The sequence below is a fragment of the Monodelphis domestica genome, chromosome 4 (genome assembly GCF_027887165.1).
Source record: "Monodelphis domestica isolate mMonDom1 chromosome 4, mMonDom1.pri, whole genome shotgun sequence".
Taxonomy (NCBI): Eukaryota; Metazoa; Chordata; class Mammalia; order Didelphimorphia; family Didelphidae; genus Monodelphis; species Monodelphis domestica.
The window spans coordinates 32,625,780-32,651,821 of NC_077230.1; the positions used below are offsets into that span (position 1 = coordinate 32,625,780).

The 26,042-nt window shown below is 34.2% G+C and overlaps 1 protein-coding gene across 13 annotated transcripts in view; it reads left to right on the forward strand.

Annotated features, from left to right (window-relative positions):
* DMD (dystrophin) overlaps positions 1–26,042 on the forward strand; it is a 2,399,796-nt gene that overhangs the window by 2,199,448 nt on the left and 174,306 nt on the right. The window contains exon 63 of one of the 13 annotated variants that reach the window (XM_056797116.1): positions 7,118–16,234. The exons of the other annotated variants lie outside the window; for them this stretch is intronic. Within the exon in view, the coding sequence (XP_056653094.1) occupies positions 7,118–7,121 (4 nt within the window). The 3' untranslated portion in view covers positions 7,122–16,234. Of the gene's footprint in view, positions 1–7,117; positions 16,235–26,042 lie in introns of those variants that run through there. 13 annotated transcript variants of the gene reach the window in all.

A 26,042-nucleotide genomic window follows, 5' to 3' on the forward strand; every position in this document is an offset into this window, starting at 1 on the left:
TCAAAACAATGCTCTCCAACTTCTATTATTAATTAACTCAGTTCTCTGTTCATTTACAGACTTCCCTTGACCTTTTTTCTTTATCCCCCAACTTCTCTTTCTTTCATTGCTAGCTGCCTGTCCTATCTTTTTCTCTTTCCCAAAATATTGCTCCATTTCCCCACTTAGCTCTTCCACTGCTACTGCTCTGTTAGTCAATTCACATTGTTAAATGCCCACATTTAAATTTCATATACCAAATACAGCTTACATTTACAGAAAAAAGGGATGGTATACAATGATGCTATACAATGTGATATCAGGATTTGTTATTTATATCAGGGGTTCTTAACCCCTGAACATTTTTAAACATATATAATATATATATATATTTTTTCAATATAATTGGTTTGTAATCCTATATATTTTAATACATTTTAAAACATTATTTTGACAAAGAATTCCCAAGTTTCACCAGATTGCCAAAGGAGCCTTTTAGAGGCTCTCTACTGGAAAGTGTGGTATTGTAGAAATATCTGTGGATTTGGAATCAGAAAACCTAAATTTAAATCTCACAATCTCCACTTCATAAATTAATAAATAAAAATTAATGAACCCTTATTTGAGTTCTTTAACCTTTGTATTGCTTAGTTTTGACTTTTATAAATAAGGCATTTAGACCAGATGTCTCTAAACTTTCTCCTCCAAATCCTGTATTGAAAGTTGTATAGTGCCTGGGAATCCTTAATAGTTTATAGATTTAGAAAGATTTGTATTGACCTCCAAGATTTTTTCCACCTATTTACATTACATGGGAAGAATGTGAGATATGAAGACCCATTAAAAGGCACTGAGCCTAGTAATCTAGTGTCAAAAAGGAAAGCTCAAGAAATTAGAGGAGATGTGAAGGCATTTATGACTTGGCACCTAGAGTATTATGTGAAAAATTGCTGTGAATGTTTGCATTTATGAGATTTATTTGCTCACACTACTCAGATAAAAGCTCTTTACTTTAGCAGAAAGTAACTTTTTAAAAGTTAGATACTCTTCTTGTCAATTGTCACTGTCATTCAGCACAAACCTTATAAAAACTATGTTCTGTCTCACTGATGCAGTAAAAGAATTAAGCGGGTTTTCCTCCCAGAATCTTTCTTATGGACTGTATATCTCCAACACGCCATCTAATCACTGATGAAATTAACTCTGCTGAAGTCATGAATAGAGAATTAGAGAAATTGGGGTCAAGTTTGATGCATAATTGCTGTATCACCCTGGGCAAGTCACTTAACTCCTCAGTCCTCTAGGCAACTTTCTAAAACTAAATTGCTGAGAAAGTACTGATTTGCAGTGGTAGGAAGGTATTCCTCATCCAGGAATTACAATTTCTTATCAAGTCAGAGGTGAAATCCCTATGCCTTTTGCTATTTAAAGATGAAAATTTAAAGACCTTGCCTGATCAATGAAACTTTCATTGAATTTTTGCATCTAAGAATCAGTGTTCAGTCTGAAAGGATGAAAAGAGAAAACTAGCAAAAGCGATTTATTTTTATATAAGAAAATGTCCAAGGAAAATTGCTTACAGTTGGAAAGGTGACTTAGAGGTATAGTTTCATCATTTAATCCATCATTAATGCATTATTTGATCCATTATAACTCACTGCACAGACTTTGATAACAATTACTTCTCCAAAGAAATTATCTTTGTTAAGCATAGATTTTAATTTTATTTTATATAAATCTTATAATGTAATATAACTATAATACCTATGATATATAATAATGTATAGATGAGAGAAACAAATTCTCAGATTAGCTATTTAAAAAATCCATTTGTCATTCTTTATTCCCCTCTGTCCTACCCCATACCCTCTCTCCAGGAAAGCAGATAATATTATATAGGTTGTACATATGTTATCATATAACATATATTTCCATTCATCATATTATGAGACAAGAGACATATTGCTTACACTGGAGAAAAATTCATGGAGGAAATAAAATGAAGAATGTTTTGTTTCAATTGGGATTACATTTGCATTCAGATTCTGTCTGTCCCTTCTATGGCAGTGGATATCCTTTTTCATCCAGAGTCCCTTGGAGTTGTCCTGAATTCTTGCTTTGTTAAATATAGTTGTCATTCACAATATTACTATGTACAATGTTCTCCTGGTTCTGCTCACTTGACTTTGAATCATTTTATGAGTCTTAACAGGATTTTTTTGTCATCATTTTGTTTGTCATTTCTCATGACACAATATTATTCCATTACAGTCATATACCACAACTTGTTCAGCCATTCCCCAATTGGTGAACCTCTTCAGTTTTTAGTTCTTTACACCATAAAATGAGCTGCTATAAATATTTTAGAACATATGATTTCTTTTCCTTTTTCTTTGATCACCTTGGGCAATATCCCTAATAGAGGTATTACTGAGTCAAAAATCATACACAGGCTACAAGAAATGATAAGCTAAATGATTTCAGAAAAAAACTGAAAAGATCTGCATGAACTTATGCAGAAGGAAATGATCAGAACTAGGAGAACATTGTTCACAGTAACTAATCCAAATATTGTATGATGATCATCTGTGAAAACTTGGCTGCTCTCAGCATTGCAATAATCTGGACAATCCTGAAAGACTTAAGATGGGGAATGCTCTCCACCTCCAGAGAAAGTACTGTTGGGAGTTGGATGGATGGTGATCAAAGCACGCTATTTTTCCCATCAGTGTATTTATGATTTTATTTGGGGCTTTTGGTTCTATATGAGAGTGCTCTTATAACAATGACTAATATGGAAGTGTGTTTTGCACGATTAAAAAAATGGTATACACAGTCTTATAATTCTTTGAGCATAATTCCAGATTGTTCTCCAAAATGGTTGGGTCAGTTTAATCCTAACTTTCAGAAACATTTTGTCTTTTCTTTGGACATATTATATGATCTTTCAGTTTGGGATACAAATTTCCTTTTTTGAAAACCTCTTGATATAATATGCCAGTTCTCTCCTCCCTCATACTCTACTCATCACTTTGTTAGTAAGCCATTCTTGCCTAGGGCCTTGATGCCTCCACAATGTCTCTTCAAATGTAGTTTCCAACTCTCATTTCTTTCTTAACTGACCTCTCTTGTCATTTGATAAAATATACCTTTTTGGCTGGTTTTTTTTTTTTTTGGCTGTGATATACCATCCAGGATGATCAAAACATTCTGTCTCCTAACAGTTTCTCTAACAGTTTTCTTATTTTTCTCACTATTCCTTTTACTCCGTTATCTATCAACAGCTCCCATGGATATTCCTGAGCTGCCTGTGAGAATTTCTTCCCCCCTCCCTTGTTTTAATATTCAGAGAAAAGAATTACTATAAAATCTATGGCACCATCTAGACAGACAAGTACTTCTTGATACCCTAAAATTATCTTTCAAATACCGAAATACACAAATCCTCAGTATTTCATAATTTAATTCAACAAATTGGTTGTCAGTTTCACGTCTCTTATACATTTAAATGTCTATGTGGATTAAGCACGTATAGTTTCTTTTTTCTTGATCACCTTAGGAAATAAACCTACTAGGCATTTTACTGGGACAGAAGTTATACACAGGCTGTAAGAAATAATAAGCAAGATGATTTGGCCTAGAATCAGGAAGATCTGAATTCAAGTGCAGTTTTAGATAATAAGTCATGGGGATAATAATTCAGAGAACTGTCCTGAGAATCAAATGAGAAAAAATGTTTTTTTTAATGCTTATCAAAGTATCTGGCATATAGTAGGCACTTAGTAAATATTTATTCCCTTTCTTTTAGGAATTAGATTTTTTTTTAAACCCTTACCTTCTGCCTTAGACTCAATACTGTACATCGACTCTAAGTCAGAAGAGTGATAAAGACTAGGCAATGGAGGTTAAGTGACCTGCCCAGGGTCACACAGCTAGGAAGTGTCTGAGGCCACATTTGAACCTAGGACCTCCATTTCTAGGCCTGGCTCTCAATCCACTGAGTCACCTACCTGCCCCCTAGGAATTAGATTTAAAAACAGATATCCAGATCTAAAAAGGATAATTTTCTAGATAAGGAAACTTGAGTTCCAGTGAGGAATTAATTGTATTTGCTCAAGATCACACAACTCCTAAATAGTGAAACTAGGATTCAAACCCAGGTGCTCTAACTCCAAATCTGAAGTTCTCTTCAGTGCACCATGCAGTTCTATTTTGAGCCAGAGTTCAGAACAAAAACTAGTAAGTAGAAATTAGAAGGGAAGCATATTTCTTTTCAATGTGATGAAAAATTTCTCAACAGAATTCTTCACAAAATAGAATGGTCCCCCTCATAGGACAGTACAATCTGTGGCAATAGGAATAGTTAAGTAGAGAATAATGATCCCTCACACAGAATACTGTAGTTCCTCATGATTTGGGTAGGACTTAGATTGGATGGCTTTTTAAAAAAACTCTTAACTTCTGTCTTGGAATTGATACTAAATATCTATTCTAAACCAGAAGGTAGGTGCTAGGCAATTGGGTTTAATTGACTTGTCCAGGGTCACAGAGCTAGGAAGTATCTGAATTTTTGAAATTTGAACATAGATTTGAACACAAGCCTGGTGCTTTCCCCACTGTGCTTAGCCATCCCTCTCTGATGACTTTTGAGGTATGTTAAATACCCTAAATTCTCTGATTCTTTGCCAAATGTCTCACTAAAATCCCATTAACCCTTCAAATTCAACTAAACCCATTGTGTGTAATATCCTCAGCGGGATCCTTTAACTTTGGTGGGGGATAATCAGATCCTTCATATATTTAACTCATAAAACATTGATTCAATTCCAACAGTATATAAGCACTGTATAGAAAATGCCTTCAAATGCATTATCTTATAGGAAAATTTCAGAGCATTAGTAAGTTCAGTAAGCCTCAGTTAATTCAATCCAACAGATAATAGCCAAATAATATTTATTTAGCTTTGGAACATTTTTTGTAACTTATATTTGAAGATGGGGATGCTTAATGCTCTTGTAGCTAAGAAAATTTAAAATTAAAAAAATTTTAAACAGTGAAGTCACACTGTGAGAAAGTATGCTATTTTCCCCTAAATGGCCCTAGAACAAGCAGTTTCTTCCTACTTCCCTCTCTGCAATAAGAATGGATTCAATACCTTCAGAGTATGGCACTGAACTTGTCTCACCTGAGCTCAGCTGAACTGCCCTCACTCTAAAATGTCATGGCTGTACCATACTTTCCTTTTCTCTAGAGAAAGGCTATAATTAAAGTGGTTTTGTTTGGAAAGAAAAATCACTCTGAACTGAGTACAAAAAAGGAATTCTCTCTCTCTCTCTCTCTCTCTCTCTCTCTCTCTCTTTGTCTTTCTCTTTCCCCCCTCCCTCCCTCCCTCCCTCTTCCTCCTCTCTCTGTCTCTGCCTCTCTCTCTTCCTCTTCTCTCTCTCTCCCTCTTCCATCTCTCTATGTCTCTATCTCTGTTTCCCTCTTCTCTCTTTCTGTCTCATTGTCTCTGCCTGCCTCTATTCTTCTTATGTAGTCAATAATGTTCTGATTAAAATTCAGTATCTAAACTGGTCTCATTAACAAATGAGTTAAGTAAATGTTAACAAAAGGGTTAAAGAAATAGAAGTGGTCCCAATGCCATCAAAGTAAAATGTCTCACTTAAAGAACCCTCAGGGAGAATATATGGATCTATTCATTTATTAAAGAGTATCTCATTATTCTTATATGGGCTGTCAGTTTTCCCCAAAGGTGACTTGTATACCTGAACATCGTCTATGTCTGTTATCTTTTTTCAATGTTTACATCTTTCTTTTTCACATTTTAGAAGTATATGTTATATTTATTTGGATTCATATTCAATTCATTAACAATTCAACCGACATGTATTAAGCACCCACAATCTGCAAGGCATTATGCTAGGAGCAAGAAGATGAAAAAAGCCACCGTCCTTGTCGTCTGGGGGCAAAAGCGTTCTGGGCAAAGCTCTCCAGGAAAATTGTAGGATGGAGTAATCACTTCCCCTTGGTGAATCAGAAAAGGCTTCATGGAAGCAATGAGACCTAAGCTGAGTCTTAACAAAAGAAGATGATTCCACCAGGGAGAAATGAAAAAGAAGTCTATAGCAGACGGTAGCAGGAGACTACAGACTGAGAAATAACTAGTGGTTTAATTTGGTCAAGCAAAATATATGAAATAAGCCACCTTGAAATAATCCTCATTCTTCAACTGACATGTATTAATGCAAGGCATTAAGCTATGTGCTAAGAACATAAAGATTAAAAAAAAAAAGCCCAGCAGCTAGATAACAGTGGATGGAAGGACCTGGCTTCCAATCTGGCCTCAGACACTTCCTAGCTGTGTGAACCTGGGCACATCGCTTAACTCAGCTAGCCTAGCTCTTGCCCTGCTGTCTCATAGTTGTTACTAAGAGGGAAATAAAGGTTTAAAAAACCTATACTTTTCCAACGAGAAGAAGAAAGATAGATAGATTGAGGACCTGAATTAAAGTGGTAATGGTGTGAATGGAGAGAAAGGATGAATGTGACATATATTAGAATAATTGACAAGACTTAAACATTAATGGGATATAGGGGAAGAATAAATGAGGGAAAAAGTCAATGATCACTAGAAGATTTCAAAGCTGAGCACCTTGAAGAATGGAATAGAAACAGATAATTTGGGATGAAGGACAGGTTTTGGAGGGAGATAGCAAGTTCAGTTCGGGACTTGTTTAGTTTGCAGTATCTGCATCCAGAAAGCATTTAGATATACAAAATTGGATTTCAGGAGAAAGAATCCAATTGAGACAAGATATATAGATTTGAGAGTCATCTACACAGAGGTGACACAGAGGTGATAATTGAACTGAGATGAACAGTGCACATAAAAAAAAAAAGAGGGCTTGAGAATAGAGTCTTGGGAAACATCCGTACTTATAGGAAGAGAATGAGTGGATCTATAAAAGAAACTGAGAAAGATTCATGAGATAGCAAGAAAAGCTCAGAGAGAGGCAGAAGAAAAAGAAGGAAGGAAATAAACATTTATTTAGTGTCTAGTACATGCTGGGCACTGTGCTAAGTGCTTTTACACATATTATCTCATCTGGTCATAAGTAATATTATTCTCATTTTATAGATAATGAAACAAAGACAGGCAGAGGTTAAATGTTTTGCCATGAGTAAGGATCTGAGGCTGCATTTGAACTGAGACTTCCTGACTCCAGGACCAGATTCTATCCACTGCACCACCTAGCTGCTTCCGTGGAAATCAAGAGAAGTAATACCATCTAAGAAGAGGGATCTAAAAGATACTTAGCCCTTGAAGAGAATGATTAGAGAGAAAGAAAGTAAATATGAGTAAAACTAAGTCCCTCAAGGAATTTATAATCCAATAAAAAAGATAAAACATAGTATAAACTTGGAAAAGTCAATTAATCTTTCTGGCCTCCATTTTCTCACCTATAAAATGAGGATACTGGACAAATCACTGATTCTCAAACTTTTTAGTCTTGGGATTCCTTTGCATTCTTAAAAATAGTTGAGGACCTCCTAAAGAGTTTTTGTTTATATGGGTTGGGTCTATAATTTTTGTAGTATCAGAAATTAAACATCTTAAAATTATCATGGAAACCATTTTAACCTCGTGAACCCTTTGTAAGGATGTTAGAGATCTCCAGGGATCCCAGGACAACACTCTGAGAACTGAGTGACTAGATGATCACTAAAGTGACTAGATGATCACTTCCGACTTTCAATCTGGCATCTCATGATCCTAGGAACAATAAGAGATACCAACTGTTAAATAGCACTCAAAGAAGAAAAAGATTACCTAACAGCTAATATATGTAGAGAAAGAGAGAAACTTCAGAAAGAAGGGGGTATTTGAAGAATGAATGGGATTTCTTCTTTGCAGTTTTTCCTTTTTGTTAAGAACCTAATAATCATTACTACAAACATCCCAATATACAAAGAAGAACAAGGTAAGATTTTAGGAAGCAAAGAATTTAGGATTCAAAGTGGAATGCTCCAGGAGAAAGAATTGCATAAGCAAAAGTAGTAAGGTATAGGATACATTCTAGAAATGATAAATAGTACAGTTTGGCTACAGTATAGCTTAAGAGAATGGGAATAGTGGAGGAAAGGTTAATTGAGGCCAGATTTTGGAGTGCCCTGAATGTCAGACAAGTTTGAATTAATTAAGTGTTGGGATCTATTCCTCAATAAATGATCAAAAGATATAAACAGTATTCAAAATAAATGCAAGTCATTAATGGATAGATGAAAAAGTATTCAAAACCTCTACTAATCAAATGAAATAGAAAATAAGTCAGGCACTACCCTACAACCACCAAATTATTAAAGAATGTTACATAAAATTAATTGTTGGCAAGACAATAGAAAAGATATGCACATTTATTTAGCTGAAGATAGAATTTAGAAATGTGGCAATTTTTTGAAATTCAATATTGAATTATATCAGAAGAACTAGTTTTTTTCTTTGTGTCTCCAGAGTATAGCATAGCCCTTTCCATACAGTAGGTGTTTAACAGACATCTGTAGAATTGAAATGTGGAATGGATTCAAGGCCTTGAAATATTCAACTTGACAATTCAATCATGGATTGGAGAAGGAACATCAAGGAAATTAATTAGGACGCTGCTTAAATAATCCAGAGGAGAGAGGTTGAGTTGAGGAAATTATAATGGAAATGGAAAACAATGCATAAAAGAAAAATAGTGTATCAAGAATCGCCAGGATTTGTGACTGATTGGGCATAGGAAACAAAGGAGTCAAAGATGAATCAGAAGGTTCAAGGTTGGTAGAGAATAATGATAAAAACAGTCAAAGTGGGGGAGGGAAAGGAACAACCTTGGGTAATAGCCTCACTTAGGTATATCTGGAAGAAGCAAAAAGAATGAAGGAAACATATAGAGTAGACTAAGAGGGAAATAAACAGGATTGGCATGATGTCATAGAAATCACCAGAAGGAAGAGTTCTGAGCATATGGAACATCACCTACAGTTTCAAATGTTGAAGGCAAGGAAGAGTAAGAACTCAGAAAAAGTCAAAATGTAAGTAATATTAATCAGTTAAAGATGATCTAGCAATATTGAAACAGTACAGGGCATGTCAGACTTAGGCAAACTACGAATCTAATCTCATTAAGCCCTAATTAATCACTCTGGAGGTAGCATGGTAGCCAAAGATATGATTTTGAAGTTGAACTTAGCTACTTCTACTATTGTATAAGGGAATGACAATTTATCCATTTCCATGTAAAAACTTTCCTTTTCTTATAGCTTGAGAGAAGGAAGTACATAAAGTTACTTAGTTCCCTTACTCTTTCCCTCATTTCCCACAAGCTGTATATTATTGTACCCAAGAATATAGGCACAACTAAGAGGGTAGAGCACTATACCGGGAGTCATGAAAACCCAAGTTCAAGTCTGGCTTCTGATACCTACTGCCTGTGTTTGACCCTAGGCACTCTAGTCACTTAAACCTGTTTGCCTCAGTTTATTCACCTGTAAAATTAGCTGGTAAAGGAAATGACAAACCACTTCAGTATTTTTAACAAGAAAATACCAAATGGGATCATAAAGAGTTGGATACAACTGAACAACAACAATAAAGAGGAGGCAACACTTAGGTAACCATTGTTCATATTCTTCTCCCAGTTACTATGTTTTACAATCTGATTATTCAGTCTGGGTGAGAGGTTCTTAAATTGGTATACACCATCTACTGGATCTGTGAATTTAGATGGGAAAAAAATTTACATCCTCATTTTTACTAACTTCTAACTGAAATTAATATTTCCTTCAATTATAAATGTAGGTCACAAACATGATTATGGAATCATGTCTTAAACACACAAAAAAGGTTAAGAACTCTCAACCTAGTGTAAGGGGGTCAAATTTAGGGGTTATTGACTGAATGTATTATACTAGTGGTCGCCAGGGATTAATTCAATCCCAATAAAATACTCAAATCAGTTTGAGAATTTTATGGTGGTTTAATTACAATAGAGGGAAGAAATTAAGAAGAAGAGAGAGACAAAAGAGATTTTAAACTGATCCAGCCCAGGCTGATCCAGGCAGGAGTTCAGATTCCTTGGCCAAGGGGCTTTCTTAAATTCTTATTTTCTTATTTGTCACTTGCTAGCACATGTCTGTCATAGGTCATCCTCCTCAACACTTAATTCTTAAGTAGGAGTGTATACATTCCTGGTTGCTAGATTTTAAAGACTAATTAGGGTGGAGATAATCACACTAGACAAGCCTAAAAAATACCCTGACCTTTCTGATATATAATTTCTATACCTATCCATATATACACATTTATTTTGAGGCATATAATCTGAAGGTGCTTGTAGAAAGAGAGATTAGAGCTGAATCTTGAAGGAAGCCAGGAGGTAAATATGAAGAACTAGTAAGAAGATATAGGGTCAGAAAATGGAGCAATAAGAAGAGACAGAAGGCCAGAGTCACTGGACCACAGAGTATGTTCAGGGGAGCAAAATTTAAGAAGATTGGAAAGGTATAAAGGAGTCAGATTATGAAGGACTTTAAAAGCCAAACAAAGGATGTCATATTTTATCCTAGAAGAGACAAGGAACCACTGAAATTTGAGTGATACAGTAATGCTTGTGTTTTAGAATAATCATTTTGGAAGCTGAGTAGAGGATCAAGTGGGAAGAGACTCGAGGTCAGAAGATCAACCAAAAGGCTATTACTACAGTAGTCCAGATGTGAGATGATAAGGGTCCATGCCAGGGCAGCAGCAGGACATAAACAACAAACTTGGCAACAGATTGGATATGGAGAGTAAGATAAAAGTGAGCAAGGTCATTTAGGTTGCAAGTCTGGGTGACCAAGAAGATGGGAATTTCAAAAGAGATGTGGGTTTTGAGAGGAAAGATAATAGTTGTGTATGAGGCATAATGTGTTTAAGAAGTCCATAAGACATCTGTTTGAGATTTCTAATAGACAATTGCAGATGTGAAACTGGAGATTAGAAAAGAGGTTAGTTCTAGAAATAAAGATCTGAGAATCATCTGCATAGGAATAATAATACAATCTGTGGGAGTTGATAAAATCACCAATAAAACTATAGAGAGAAAAAAGTAGAGAATCCAGGAGAGAATTCATCATTAGCAAATATGAGAGCTACTTATCTTTGATTAAATAGATATCCAAAATATACACAAAACAATTTATCTCATTAAAATTTCAATGTAGTTATTTTCATTAAAATATACATTAACATATGATGGTCTCATTTTTAAATGAATTTATACATGAATGCTTTAAAATTTTGTCCATTTAGATTTCTAATATGGCAAATATTGATAGCTATAACTAGTAATGTGCCAAATCTCTAGGAAAAAAAATATTTACAACACACTTTTAAGCTTGATCTTCATTTTTGATATCTTCCTCATCACTTTCTAAGTCTAGAAAAAACTCAACAAAAAAGTCAACAAAAAAATAAATTAAGCTCTGATTTGTAGAATTTTCTGATTTCCAGAAACGAAATCCTAAAGATCTCTGACTTAGAAAAACACATAGTAGCATTACTTTTGTTTTATTGCATTTTTAACAATTACATTTTAATTTTGTTTGAATCACCCTCAGGACTACTGTGAAAAGTATATTTGACACCTTTGGTGTAAAGTTGAGCTGATTCACAAAGAGTTTAAAAATAGGAGAGCGTGGAGATTATTGTGAACAGAGTGAAGACCTCACAAAGAATTGAGGGGTGGAGGGTGAAAGTCTCCAGGGGGATGAATTATAAAGTCAATAGTTGAAAGGCAGAGGGAAAGATAGAATGATAAAAAATTATGATCAGAAAAGGGAATTTCAGAGTTTATGAACATGAAAATTGAACACTTGTGGGAGATGACAATCATAAAAGTGATGATCTCTGATCATCAGAGGAGGATCCTTTGAGAAGTGTAGGAGCAGCTCATGGAAAATGAATGAACTGAGAAACTGGGAAATTAGAGTGAGACATTCATATAGACGTGAGAACATTAAATAAATTAAAGAAAAATTGGAAATACTAAGATAATTATAAGATCAAATTTTCAAAGGACTTGGTGAAATTTTTAATTATACACAAAATGAAAATGTTCAAAAAGAGAAAATATATTGAAATGATTAAGATAAACAACATATAAAATTGAAAACTCAAAAACAGTGCCTACAGAAGAACTAAAAGCAAGTTCATATGTAATACATAATTGCAGGCAGTGCAAAGAAGTTAGAAAAGCCAGCTCAATAATCATTGAATAATCCAAATTATGAGAAAACATAAATCCAAATAAGAGTCCTGAATAAATAAATTACGTCACAGCAATTACAGGATTACTGACATCTTAAATCACTTAGAAAAAAAAATAAAAGGATCTAGACATTATTTCAATAAAGAAAATTCCTCAGATTTGGTGACAATGATCAGTAAGATATAAATGGAGAGAATCAACAGGATACTGCCAAGAAAGGACCCAAGATTTGAGTCTCACAGGAATAACTATAAAACTACAACAGCATAATTAAAAGGAAAAATACTACAAGCTACCAGAAGTGCAGAAATCACTTACCATCGGACATTAAGACTCAAATCAGAATTTTCAAAGAGACTGGAGAGAATAGAAATAGAATTACAATAGTTATAAAATTAGAAATATGGAACTTTGGCTAGAATTATCTATAGATAGAAACTTAAAATATTCTATGAAGGCAAAATATAGCAAACATTTTTAAGAGTTTATGGGAAAATATGTCCAAGTTTTTTTCATAGTTTAACACTCAAAAAGATAATCAAGATAAAAGTTACTTTTTTTTAAATGGGAGCACCCTCCTAAGCATAGTTTTAGAAAAGTATTTAAGAGAAACTGAGAGATGGACATAAAAGGGAAAAACAAAAGAAAATTCAGAAACATAGTCCCAATGAAGTTCTAATCTTTAGTGAAAGGGAAGGGAAGAGTAAGATAGTCCTAAATTGAAGTTCCTACCTTTTAAAAAGAAGTCAAGGGGGCACTTGGGTAGCTCAGTGGGTTGAGTCAGGTCTAGGTTCAAATCTGGCCTCAGACACTTCTCAGCTGTGTGACCCTGGGCAAGTCACTTGACCCTCATTGCCTAGCCCTTACTACTCTTCTGCCTTGGAGCCAATACACAGTATTGACTCCAAGATGGAAGGTAAGGGTTTTAAAAAATAATAATAATAAAATAAATAAAAAATAAAAAGAAGTCAAAATTAGAATGACAGCAAATTGTTTGGTGTGTTTGTTAAATTTGGATTAGTAATATAAATAATGACTCAGAAAGCTTATATTCCTTTCAGATAGAATGCCTTAAAAAAAACAAATAGCAATTTTAATACTGTTTACAAATGGACTTCTCTGAAAAAAAAAATTTTAAACCATATAATCAATCAGAAAGTAGACTGCTATTTCCATTAAACTCATTAATCCAGAAAATCAAAGTAGTTTAAAAAATGAAAAGTTGCTCTAAAATTTACTATACTATTACCAAAGCACAAGAAAATGGAACAGGCACTAATAATACTGGACAAAACTAAATTTAAACAAAACATAAAAAATAAAGAGCACATTTTTGTAAGAGTAGTCTATGCAAAATAGAATATATCTTTTAAAATGAATATACACTTTAAAATCCTGCATCAAACTTCATTTAAAAATATTTCTTAATGAACAAAAATCTCTTTTCTCTCTCTCCCACTCCACCCCTTTAAGAAAAAGAAAAGGAAAAGAAAACTCTGGTAACAAATATACATACTCAAGCAAAACAAATTCCCATATTGGTCATGCCCCCCCAAAATATATGTCTCATTCTACACCCTGAATCCATCATCTTTCTCATGAGGAGGATAGTATATTTAATCACTAGTCTTCTAGAATTGTGTTTTGTTATTACATTGATTACAATTCTTAAATCTTTCCAAGTTGTTTGTTTTTATAATGCTGTTATTTTTTAAATTATGCTTGTGGTTCTGTTCACATCACTCTATATCAGTTAATGCAAAATATTTCCAGATCTCTCTTAAACTGTACCTTTTATTATTTCTGATAGCACATTCACATGCTATATAATTAGTTCAACTATTCCTCAATTAATGAACATTCTCTTAGTTTCCTGTTCTTTCCCACCACAAAAAAAGCTGTTATTCATATTTTCGTACATGTGAACCTTTTCCATTTTTCCTTTAATCTCTTGTAGATATAAGTTCAGCGATGTATTATCCTAGGCCAAAGGGAATGCATGATTTAGAACCTTTTGGGGGATGAATTCTAAATTGCTTAACAGAATGGCTGGACCAATCCACAACTCTACCACCGGTGAATTAATATGCCTTTTTTTTCCACCACAACCCCTTCAACATGCCATTTTCCCTTTTTGTTAACTTTGCTGTTCTGATGGATGTGACCTAGAATCTTGAGAGTCACCTTAATTCATGTTTCTCTAATTATTAGTGATTTGAAGCATTTATAACTATTGCTGGATTTTTTTTCATTAGAAAACTTTTTGTTCATATTTTTTGCCTGTTTGTTATTAGGGAATGATATTTATTCTTTAAAATTTAAATAAATTCCTTATAAATCTTTGAAATTAGATCTTCCTCAGAGAAATCTATCTATCTATCTATCTATCTATCTATCTATCTATCTATCTATCTATCTAATGCAAGCTTTATAATTTATTTATTTATTTAGAATATTTTTCCATGATTACATGATTTATGATCCCCTCCTTTCCTTCCCCCACCTCCGGGAACTGACAAGAAATTCCATTGAGTTATATATGTATCATTGTTCAAAACATATTTCCATGTTATTCATATTTGCAGTAGAGTGATCTTTTAATGCCAAAACCCTAATCATATCCCCATCGAACCATGTGATTGATCTTATGTTTTTCTTCTGTGTTTTTACTCTCACAGTTCTTTCTCTAGATGTGGGTAGCATTCTTTCTCATGAGTTCCTCTGGATTGTCCTAGATCATTTCATTGCAGTCGATTGTGCCACAGTGTATCTGTATCTGTGTACAATGTTCTGGTTCTGCTCCTTTTGCTCTTCATCAATTCCTGGAGGTTTTTCCAGTCCCCATGGAATTCCTCCAGTTCATTATTCCTTTTAGCATAATAGTATTTCATCACCAGCAGATATCACAATTTGTTCAGCCATTCCCGAATTGAAGGGCATCCCTTCATTTTCCAATTTTTTTGGCCCCATAAAAGAGTGCAGCTATGAATATTCTTGTGCAAGTCTTTTCCCTTATTATCTCTTTGGGGTACAAACCCAGCAGTGCTATGGCTGGATCAAAGGGCAGACAGTCTTTTAGCGCCCTTTGGGCATAATTCCAAATTGCCCTCCAGAATGGTTAGATTTAATGCAAGCTTTATAAAGAAAACTCTTACAACCTTGCAGGAATACTCTGATACTTCTAGATACCTGTGATCTCAATGATATGGGTTCTTCTTCTGATGATGAAGAAGAACATAGCTCATCATGCCTTCTTTACCTGTTCAACTCTTCTCCATAACCTCATGTATTTGAAGCCCCAAGCTAATATAATATAAACCATGAAGAAACATTAGAAGCTGAAAACTATCCCTTTACAAACAGAAATTGAATAAGGACATATGCTTTTCTAAATCCTATTTCATATGGTTTTATAAATCTATGAGTACCCCATCTAAGCTCAAACTCTTTCTTCAACTCATACTCTTATAAGTCATGGTGTCCCAGAGTGGCAACTGACATTCTAGGGTAACCCTTATGGGTGGCTCTAAAACTAACACTGTCTCTCCTGAGCCCTCACAAGTATGTTTTCCATAAATAATTACTCTCATTGGACTATATTTATATGCATATTAACAAAATTAAATCTCATTTGATTCTGAGAATAATAGTAAACATAAAAATATATACATTTTGCCTAGGACTGTCAGCACCAAAATCACTTCAAACCCTTAAAATAATTGTAATTGATTCTTCAGTTGTCTGAAAACATAGTATTACTCTATTTAGTCTCTCAAGAAATTAAATCTCTTCTCTTAAATCCTTCATAAGTTGCAGTTGCAAACAGCTTCCTCATAAAGGAACTCTTTGTCTCTTTCTTTCCTGTGTCTTCTTCAGCTTTTCTCTGGCAGTGACAGGAAATATCTTTCCAGCTCTCAAACTAATACTTTTAATATTCCCTCTGCAATTTTCTTCATAGATAAAAGGGGAAAAAAAACCCATGTTGTCTCTGCCTGACTCCATAGGGAAAGGCAGACATAGTACAAATTCTTCCTAGATCCTCATGGACCATAGATAAACACATCCTCTCTCTGACTCGATAGGGAGAGATATTTCACAGCAAGACATTTCTCCACTGTCACCTCCAACTAGCAATACTAATATCTGTAGTCTTTAAGACATAGACATTTGAAGCAATTGTTAGGTTAGCAGTGCCATAGGGAAAGAAAAAATAAAATAAAGGAATAGTCATTGCCACTGGACAAGTTAAATATCTGTATTTGTATACCATATGATAAATGATTCTATTAATATAGTGGAGTATAAAATAAAGATGCAGAAATAATTTGCATTTCTACCACCATATATACCACAAGATGAGAGAAATAGGAGATGGCAAGGTTCTAAGTCAGGAACTACTTATCAAGCAAGTAATAATTATTATTAATAATTGGTCTACTATTTGACAGGCACTGGTGGTACAGATTCCAAAGCAACACTTTTGAGGAATTTGAATTCTATCAAAGACATGAAATTTGTTTATAGAGAAGTAGATACAGGATATATATAGGATAAATATATAGTGATTGGGGAAACAGAGGAATAGCTAAAAGTCTCTTGAAGGAGGTAGTGTTTGGGCTAAGTCTTGACATTCCCTAAGGTAAAGGTAGGGAATTCTGGGTATAGGGCAAGGTTCAATTACACAGATGCCAGAAATGGAATGTCGTCTATGGAGAATAGCTAGTAGGCTAATTCTGCTCCAGTTTAAAATTGGGGAAAAAGGAAAATTTGTAATCAGAATGAAAAGATAAGTTGGAGTCGCATTGTGAAGGACTCTAAATACCAAACAGGAGGTGTTTTTATTTCATCTTGAAGGTAATTAGAAGCCAACAAGGCATCTTGAGCAGTGAAGTGACAGTCAAATGTACTTCACAAATATCCATTTAGCAGTTGTGTAGGGGGTGGATTCTAGAGGAAAGAGATGATATGGGAAAAGCAATTATTCTATCTGAGGGATAAAAAAAACTAGACCAGTATGGCTGTAGTGCAAGTGAGTTCAAGTTCTACTTCAGAAACATATTGGTTGGATGGATTGAGAGACAGGACTAGAGATAGGAGGTCCTGGGTTCCAATGTGACCTCAGACAGTTCCTAGCTATTTGCCTCACTTAACCCCCCTTGCCCAGCCCTGACTGTTCTTCTGCCTTAGAACCAATGCACAGTATTGATGCTAAAATGGAAGGTAAGGGTTGTTAAAAAAAAAAAGAAAGAAAAGGAAAAGAAACATACTGGTTTTGTGAGCAAGTTGTTTAACTTGGGTGCCTCACTCTACCTCTTTAAGACTATAAGTTCGCCATAGAAAAAACTGGTGGAATTTGAATGCAGACTGAAGCAAGCCATTCCCTTTATTTCCTTAGGGAGTTTTTTTCTTATATAAGCAATATGTGTTTGCTTTCCCAGCATGAACACAGAAATATGTATTACATGATAGTACATGTATAATCTATATCATATTACCTGCCATCGTGGGGAGGGGAAAGGAGAGGAACAATTATGAAAATCATATCTACGTGTAATCTGGGAAAAATAATTTTTTTTAAAAAACCTCTAGATTGTAGAAGATTTGTTGATCTTCCTTATTAAAGAGAGTTTACTCAATGAGAGTCCAAACCATGTATATGTGTACTGACACAAAATCAAGAAAACTACTAAAGAAACACCATTTACAATAATGATAGTATGTATGAAATATTTGGGCATTAATTTATCAAAACATAACAGACTGACAAAAGATTTAAAAATTTTTTGAAACATAGTAAAATAGTAATAATTCCCAAATTAACTTGCCAATATAATGTCATCCAATGAAAAGATGAGCAGATTATCTCATAGAATTAGTTGTAACAAATTAGCATGAAAAAAAATGGGCAAGAACATTACTAATTATGGAAAAGAAAATTGGCAAAAGTATCTCTACCAGATTTTAAAATGTACTATAATGCAAATATTTTAGAGTGTCTGATCTTGGGAGGGAAATAGAGAAAGCAGAGATAGGAATAACCTTTTTTTTAAAAAACTAATCACAGAGACCAATATTTATAAATCTATATATTTAATATTGGTGAATAGTATCATTCAAGAAAAAACTACTAGAAAACTGTCAAAAATAAGTTTGCAGTCATACCTCGCATCATATTTTTTTTAAACCTTTACCTTCCACCTTGGATCAATCAATACTGTGTATTGGTTCCAATGCAGAAGAATGGTAAGGGCTAAGCAATGGGAGTTAAGTGACTTGCCCAGGGTCACAAAGCTGGGAAGGGTCTGAGGTCAGATTTTAACCTAGAACCTCCTGTCTCTAGGCCTGGTTCTCAGTCCACTGAGCTACCCAGCTGCTCCCACCTCACATCATATTCTATAATTGACTCCAACTGGATCAGGAGTCTAAATATTGGGATACTAAACAAAACAACTTTGAGAAAAATGAATATTTTTTTTGGCTCAAATGTTGAAAAAGGAGGATAAGGGAAAGGTAGTGTGACATAGTGAATGAAGAATTAGCCATCAAGCTAGGAAAGCTGGATGGGTTCATGGCCTACCTCTGCACATGTACTGACTGTGTGACCCTGAATAAGTCACTTAATTTCTCAAAGCTCTAGGCATCACTCCAAAAGAATACATTTCAGAGTGTGTGCCAAATTGAAAGGGTAGAAACAAGAAGAGGTACTTTTATTCATTAAAGAAATATAAGAAATCATTGAATAAAAAATTTGTTGGGTTTAAGTGTACAAAAACAAAAGGATTTTGCCTAACAAAATGCAACATTTCAAATTAAAGGAAACACTAAGAAAAATATTTGCAATAAATATGGTAGATACAAGTCCAAATATCTATAATTCCTAAAAAACTGTCATATATATATTTATATGGATACTAATAAATACTCCAATGAACTAGTGATCAAAGAAAAGGAATAATTTAAAATGCAACTGTTAATTCATGAAAAATGCTCACATTCTCTAATAATCAGATATTAATCAAGAACATTTTTAAATACCACTTTTTAGCCTAAAGAATAGCAAAATGACCCTCCCCCCAAAAAATCCACAATTAAATAAAATATTGATGAAGATGAGGAGAAATTGGCACTCTATTGGTGCATCTAGACTAATGAGAGTTCTCATGTGGCAATATGTTTACGTGAAAGTCACAAACCTAATCATAATTTTAGACCCAGGAATTTTACCAGTTCTTATTTTGAAGTCATATAAAGAGCTGAGAACAATGACTTGGATGGGAATCAGGGAGATCCTCCAGTAAGGCATGGCACTTTTGAACTAAGGGACTCTGTGAAAGAGTGAGAACTACTCAGGGACGGGATTCCAGGCATGGGAGGCAATCCGTGAAAAGACCCAGAGAGTGGAGATGGGAATTTGCTTTCAGGAAACACCAAGTTTTTCAGTTTGGCAACAATTTAGACTAAGTGAAATCTAACTAGTCAAACAGAGAAGATAAACATTTTCTTGAGTTGCAGTTAAGGCCCAATTGAAATTAGCTAACTAAATTTTATGTGAATCCAGTCAGTACAATTGTGTCTTTCTCCTGTTGTTTTCAGTACCTGGTGTAGGAAAAGACAGGTAGCTAGTGGGGATAACCCAGATTTGTGGTTTGGCAAAACAGAGGCAGTAATGAAACAAGTGGGTAAGGAATTCAAGGGTAGAAGGCAGTGGCAAATTACCTTTGGAGCCAAGATTATGACGAAGGGAAGAGAAAGGGGCAAGAGGAGGAGGCGGAGGGAGGGGAGGGATGGAATGACTGAAGCTAGGGGCAGGGTAAAGGATGCTTTTAGAGGGATGCAGAAGGAGAAAAAGAAGGATGAGAGGCTGTGATCAGAGACAGTAATTTAGAGTTCTGTATCTAGTAGGTCAAAGTTATAAATGGTGGGTTAATAAAAAAAGTCTCATGGATTTAATCATTCTTAGGAAAGCTGAAAATGATGGTGTGGATGGTAGAATTTAAGGAAGGCAATGATCTGGTTGGTATTTGAGACAATGTTGCTTGGCAGAAGTCATATAAGTATCAGTTTTCACTTGAATCCAAGTTCCAAGATTGGTACTTTCCTTTTCTTTGTCCTTGTGAGTTTCCTTTTTATAAAAATAAATAAATAAAAACATTAATTATAAGTGAACAAAAATGAGATTTTTTTAGGACTCTTCTTTTGGATTTCCATTTTTTGGTTTGATTTGTTTGGGGTTATATCTGTGATCTTATTAGCATAGGAAATTCCAGGCAAGGACACTCTACCAGTACAGACCAGTAGCTATGCTGCAGTTTAAAGTCTGGGAATTTTCTAGATCACTGAGAGGTTAAATGACTTGTTCAGGTAACCAGTTTGGATCTGACATGGTACCTTGAATCCAGATCTTCCCGCCTAGAGGTGGGCTCACTGTCTGATGCACCAACTGCCTCTCATAGATTTCCTTTATCCCAAGAGAAGTACTTAATTGCACTATAATTTATTTTGCTACATTACATCAAATGAATGAACTAGATGAACACCGATGTTTCTTTTATATTATTTTCTTCCTGTAACATCTCTTCTAAAGATTGTATCTAACAATAATTCACTTTTACTTCCACAGTTAACACTTGAATATAAACCTAGCCTGCTAAAACCATACACTTAATTCAGATAAAATGAATTTAGTATACATAAAATCTGATTTTTAGCTTATCTTAATATCTATGGGCAGAGAATTGACTCTATTATTCAGATTCTTTGCCCCTTAACATTTAGACAGCCAGCTCTATACAGCTCTATACAGAATCTACCCCAATAGTGTAACTTATCTTAATGGGATTGCACCTGGTTATCTGATGAATCAATTGGCAACATACCCACATTTCTCCTCTTAACTACACTATATTCACTCTCAGCTCCCATTGAGCAGCTGACTGGCTTTATCTTCTAAGAATTTAAGGAAGAACTTTCTCAGCTGAATGTCAGGCTATGCAACTCTTTGTCTTAGTGGTTATAGGGGAGCTCAGGCTTCAGGACAAGGAAAAAGGTAAAAAGTATTCAGTTGTCCTACCCACCCTAATTAGATGATTCAGATTCCCTCAGATACCTACCTTGAATGTCTTGTTTAACATGCTCCAACCTGGAGAGGGATAAGTAAAGGAATATTTTTATTCTTCCCCCTCCCCAATTCTTTTTTCTTTCTCATTCCCTTTCTTCTCACCATTACCATTGCCCTCCTTCCTTTTTTCCTCTCTCACTTCAGTGAGTTGTTCTAATCTGTATAGTATATATATTTTATTTTTTAGAAATTATAGTTAATGAAAGTTTCCAAATAGGTTTATCCTCTGTGATTTTTTGGCAGGCTTTCCTAAAATACTGTTGATAGATATTAAAGAGATATGAATTTTATTTAGATTTTAGGTGACTTAATTTTTTTATCACAAAAAGGGAAATCTCCAAAATAAAAGAAGAAATTAAAAAATGAAAACCAAAAACACTGATAAATATAACTAGAATCTGTTTGTTTTTTTTTAAAAACAACTTATAAAGGGGGCAGCTGGGTGGCTCAGTGGATTGAGAGCCAAGCCTAGAGACAGGAGGTCCTAGGTTCAAATCTAGCCTCAGATACTTCCCAGCTGTGTGACCCTGGGCAAGTCACTTGATCCCCATTGCCTAGCCCTTACCACTCTTCTGCCTTGGAGCCAATACACAGTATTGACTCCAAGATGGAAGGTAAGGGTTTTTAATTAAAAAAAAAAAAACAGCTTATAAAATAGACAAACCATTTTGTCTATCTAAATCAAAAAGAGATGAAAAACACATCACTAATATAAGAAATGTAAAAGGATACCTCAATAAAGAAAGAGGAAACAAAGAAAATTATTGGAAATTAGTTTTAAATATGCCAACAAAATAATAATAATAATCAGTCTAAATGAAATAAATGTTTAGAAAACTGTAAAATAACTAGGTTGTTAGAACAACATTTAAGGAACTTGAATCAATCTATAAAAGAAGAGATTAACATATTATAAAAGGATTTCCTAAAAGGGGGAATGAGGGAAGGAACTAGGCACAGATGGATTTACAATTTAATTCTATCAGAATTTCAAAAAACAATTAATTCCAATTTTACGTGGTTTGCAAAAATAAGGAATGATGCCATCCTACCAATTTCCTTCTGCAAGATAAATAAGCCTTGATAAATAAATTAAGGAGAGTTAAGGCAAAGAAATAAAACTATATGCTAATATAGCTAATGAGTATTTATGAAAAAATATTGAATGAAATTTGTATGTAAAATTTACATTAAAATCTCTTTACCAAGATACACTCAGGTATGTGCAATTTCAAAACACTTTACTAAAATAAAGGAAGATTTAGATAATGGAAGAAAAATTAATTGATATGACCCAGTGATACTACTGCTAGATATTCTAGAGACTGGTAGATAAGCTAGATAGAATTTTAAAAAAAAGAGAGAGAAAGGATTCATACCTAAATTAAAAAAAAAACATATGATTAATCAGTGGGAGTAGAAATGCAGAAAAAAAAACAGATGATTGATCACATTGTTCAATGGGATGACTGGGGATGTTGACTTTAAATGATCACTCTACTGCAAATATTAATAGTATGGGAATAGGTGAATACATGTAAAATCCAGTGGAATTGCTCTTTGGCTCTGGGGGGGGGGCAAAGTGGGGAGGGGAGAGGAAGAACATGAATCTTGTAACCCTGGAAAAATATTCTAAATGAATTAATTAAATAAAAATTTCCACCATAGCTCTTTGTTGAATCAAAAAAACCACATAGACAAAACCTGAAACAAAATGGGTGACTACTAGGTGGGGAACCACCTAACAACTTTAGGTATATGAATGTCACAGAACATTGTATTAAATGAGATGACAAAGAGCCAGATTCCACATAATCAGAAATTACTTATATGAAGCAATCCATAAGGAAGTGAGCAGAACTAGGAGAACTATATGTTTAATTACTAAAAAATTTTAAAAATAAAAGACTTAGGGGGCAGCTGGGTAGCTCAGTGGATTAAGAGCCAGTCCTAGAGACGGGAGGTCCTAGGTTCAAATCTGGCCTCAGACACTTCCCAGCTGTGTGACCATGGGCAAGTCACTTGACCCCCATTGCCTAGCCCTTACCATTCTTCTGCCTTGGAGCCAATACACAGTATTGACTCCAAGATGGAAGGTAAGGGTTTAAAAAATAAATAAATAAATAAAAGACTTAATGACTGATCAATTTAATAATTAATCATGACTCCTGGAGACTGATGATAAGGAGTACTTGACACCTCTTTGTTAAAAAGTGATGGAATCTGACAGGTAAAGAATTAGCCAAACTTTTTCAGACATAACTAATGTGACATAAATTTATTTTGCTTGACTATACTTATTTGTTTCAAGGGAGAGATTTTTTTTAAAAAGGGTAACTTAAAGGAAGAGTAGCAATAGTCATATAAAAGAAAAGAGTGCTAATAAAGCATTCACAAATTATACATAGTAGTGCAGAAGGAAGTTTAAAAAGGAACACATAGCTGTATGACCATGGACAAATCACTTAAACCAAACTGCCTAGCCCTTGTCACTCTTACTGTCTTCTCAAGAATTGATACTAAGATAGAAAGTAAGGAGGGTTTTTTTGTTGTTGTTGTGGTTTCTTTGTTTTCGTTATTGAAAAAGGAACACAGATGAGCAGGTCAATGTTGGTACCATCATATTTACACAGTCCCATACCCATACAAACACATACAAGCTATGTGTAAGAAGAGATTCGTGGTTTTGTACAGAATCTTCTTTCAGATCTTCTAATTGTAGAAAAATACTTGTGGGTTGATGATTTTCATAATTAAAAAATTAAAGAACATAAACAAAAAAAATTAAGAACAAAATACACAAATAATTTTTTAAGCCCAAATTTTGTTTCAGAAAAGTTTTAATCAGACCGGGAAGTCAACTGCATAATGCTACAGGGAATTTTCTTGGTCAAAGTTTTGTTCATGATATATGAAGCTTTTTGACTTGCAAGATAGATAAGATAGAGGATTGACAAGCAGGTGGAAATTTTAAGTTCATGCTTCCAAAGGCTAATTTTATATTAAATGCTTTGGTACAGCTGTTCTTGGCAGATTCCAGCTGCAAGTTGAACAGGACAGGTGGTAATCCCTGTTCAGTACCTCATTATCACCAAGAGGCTTTGATCTGGCTAATGCATAATCAATCAGTTTCTGAATTTTAATCTCTTCCCCATTTTCATTTCACTTGTTTTACTTAAATTTATTTTTCAAAATCCCTTTATGATTTTGTTTTTTTAATAAGATTATTTTTGATCATTTATTTATTTTGACATAACTAGTCTTCTGACATGCCAGCTGGAGCTCATGATGCCCTTAAAACATAAGCATTATTATTCTTGCTATCCCCTAACAAGCTCCAAATGGCTGAATCCAACTATAAAGATTTAATGTGCATTATACCCAAAGCCGAAGTTACCGCTTTAGAACAGAGTATTTGGGAAAAGTCAGTATTTTAAAGTGCCCTATGAAGTTGCTAAGTCAATGTAGAACACAAGCAAGTATGCTAAATTTGGAGCAGAGGATCTGGGATCACTTGTATGAGCTCTGTGTAGCTTGTTGTACTTGCTGTAAAATGAAATGGGTTGGACTGAGTGATTTTTAAGATCTCTTCCAGTTCTAGAGCTATGATAATAGCTTCTGACTTTATTCCTATTCTCTTCTGCATTGTGATTTGTATCAGTTAAATATGTAGAACCACATATGACTTTATGAGAGGATTCATTGTGATTACCATATATATGAAAAAAAAAGTCTCTATAACCCTTTCAGTAAACATGCATTGATGAAGTACTAACTATACGCTAGGCACCATGCATGTATATACACACAAAAATCTATGTAATGTATACACACATGTCTGTATATATATATATGTTTATCAATATCTATAACCTAATAAGTCTATAACTCCAATGCTGACATGGATTTATGATCTCATCGATGTAGTACTCTTGCCACTGGGACAGAGGGCCACATCCAGGTTTTTATTCTGTGTAACTTTTCTTTGTTAGCAAATTATATTACCTATAATGTATACCCTTACTTCTTCAGAATTGAAGGTCCTAGTCAATAGAAGCCATTCACTGCTGCTTCAACAGACTAAGTGCCATTATCATGTGATGTCAGAAAGTTTAAAATTAATAGGCTGGACTCTCTAGGAGTACCAAATTTATTTATTTATTTATTTGAGAATTTTATTTAATTAATTAACTTAGAATATTTTCCCATGGTTACATGATTCTTTCCCTTTCCCCCTTCCCATAGTTAATGTGCAATTCCACTGGGTTTTACATGTGTCCTTGACCAAGACCTATTTCCATATTTGTACTAGAGCGATCCTGTAGAGTCTATATAGGAGTACCAAAATGATATTAAAAATATAGTTGTTTTGTTAGCTAATTTATAATGAAAACGAATCTCTCAGAAATAGTTTCCATCATATTGCTTTGGCCCTTTTCATTGGCATCCTTTTCTTATAGGTATGTGGACAATATAATGATTGTGTCTACCTAAATATGGGAAGTTTAAAAAACAGATGGCTTGAGGACATTTTGTTTATTATATTGTTGCTTTCAATGGCACAAGTATTTTTCTCCAATGACCCTTTTCATTTTTTGTGACATTACTGGCACGTTCTTTTAATATATAATCCATAACATTAACAAGAAAAATGC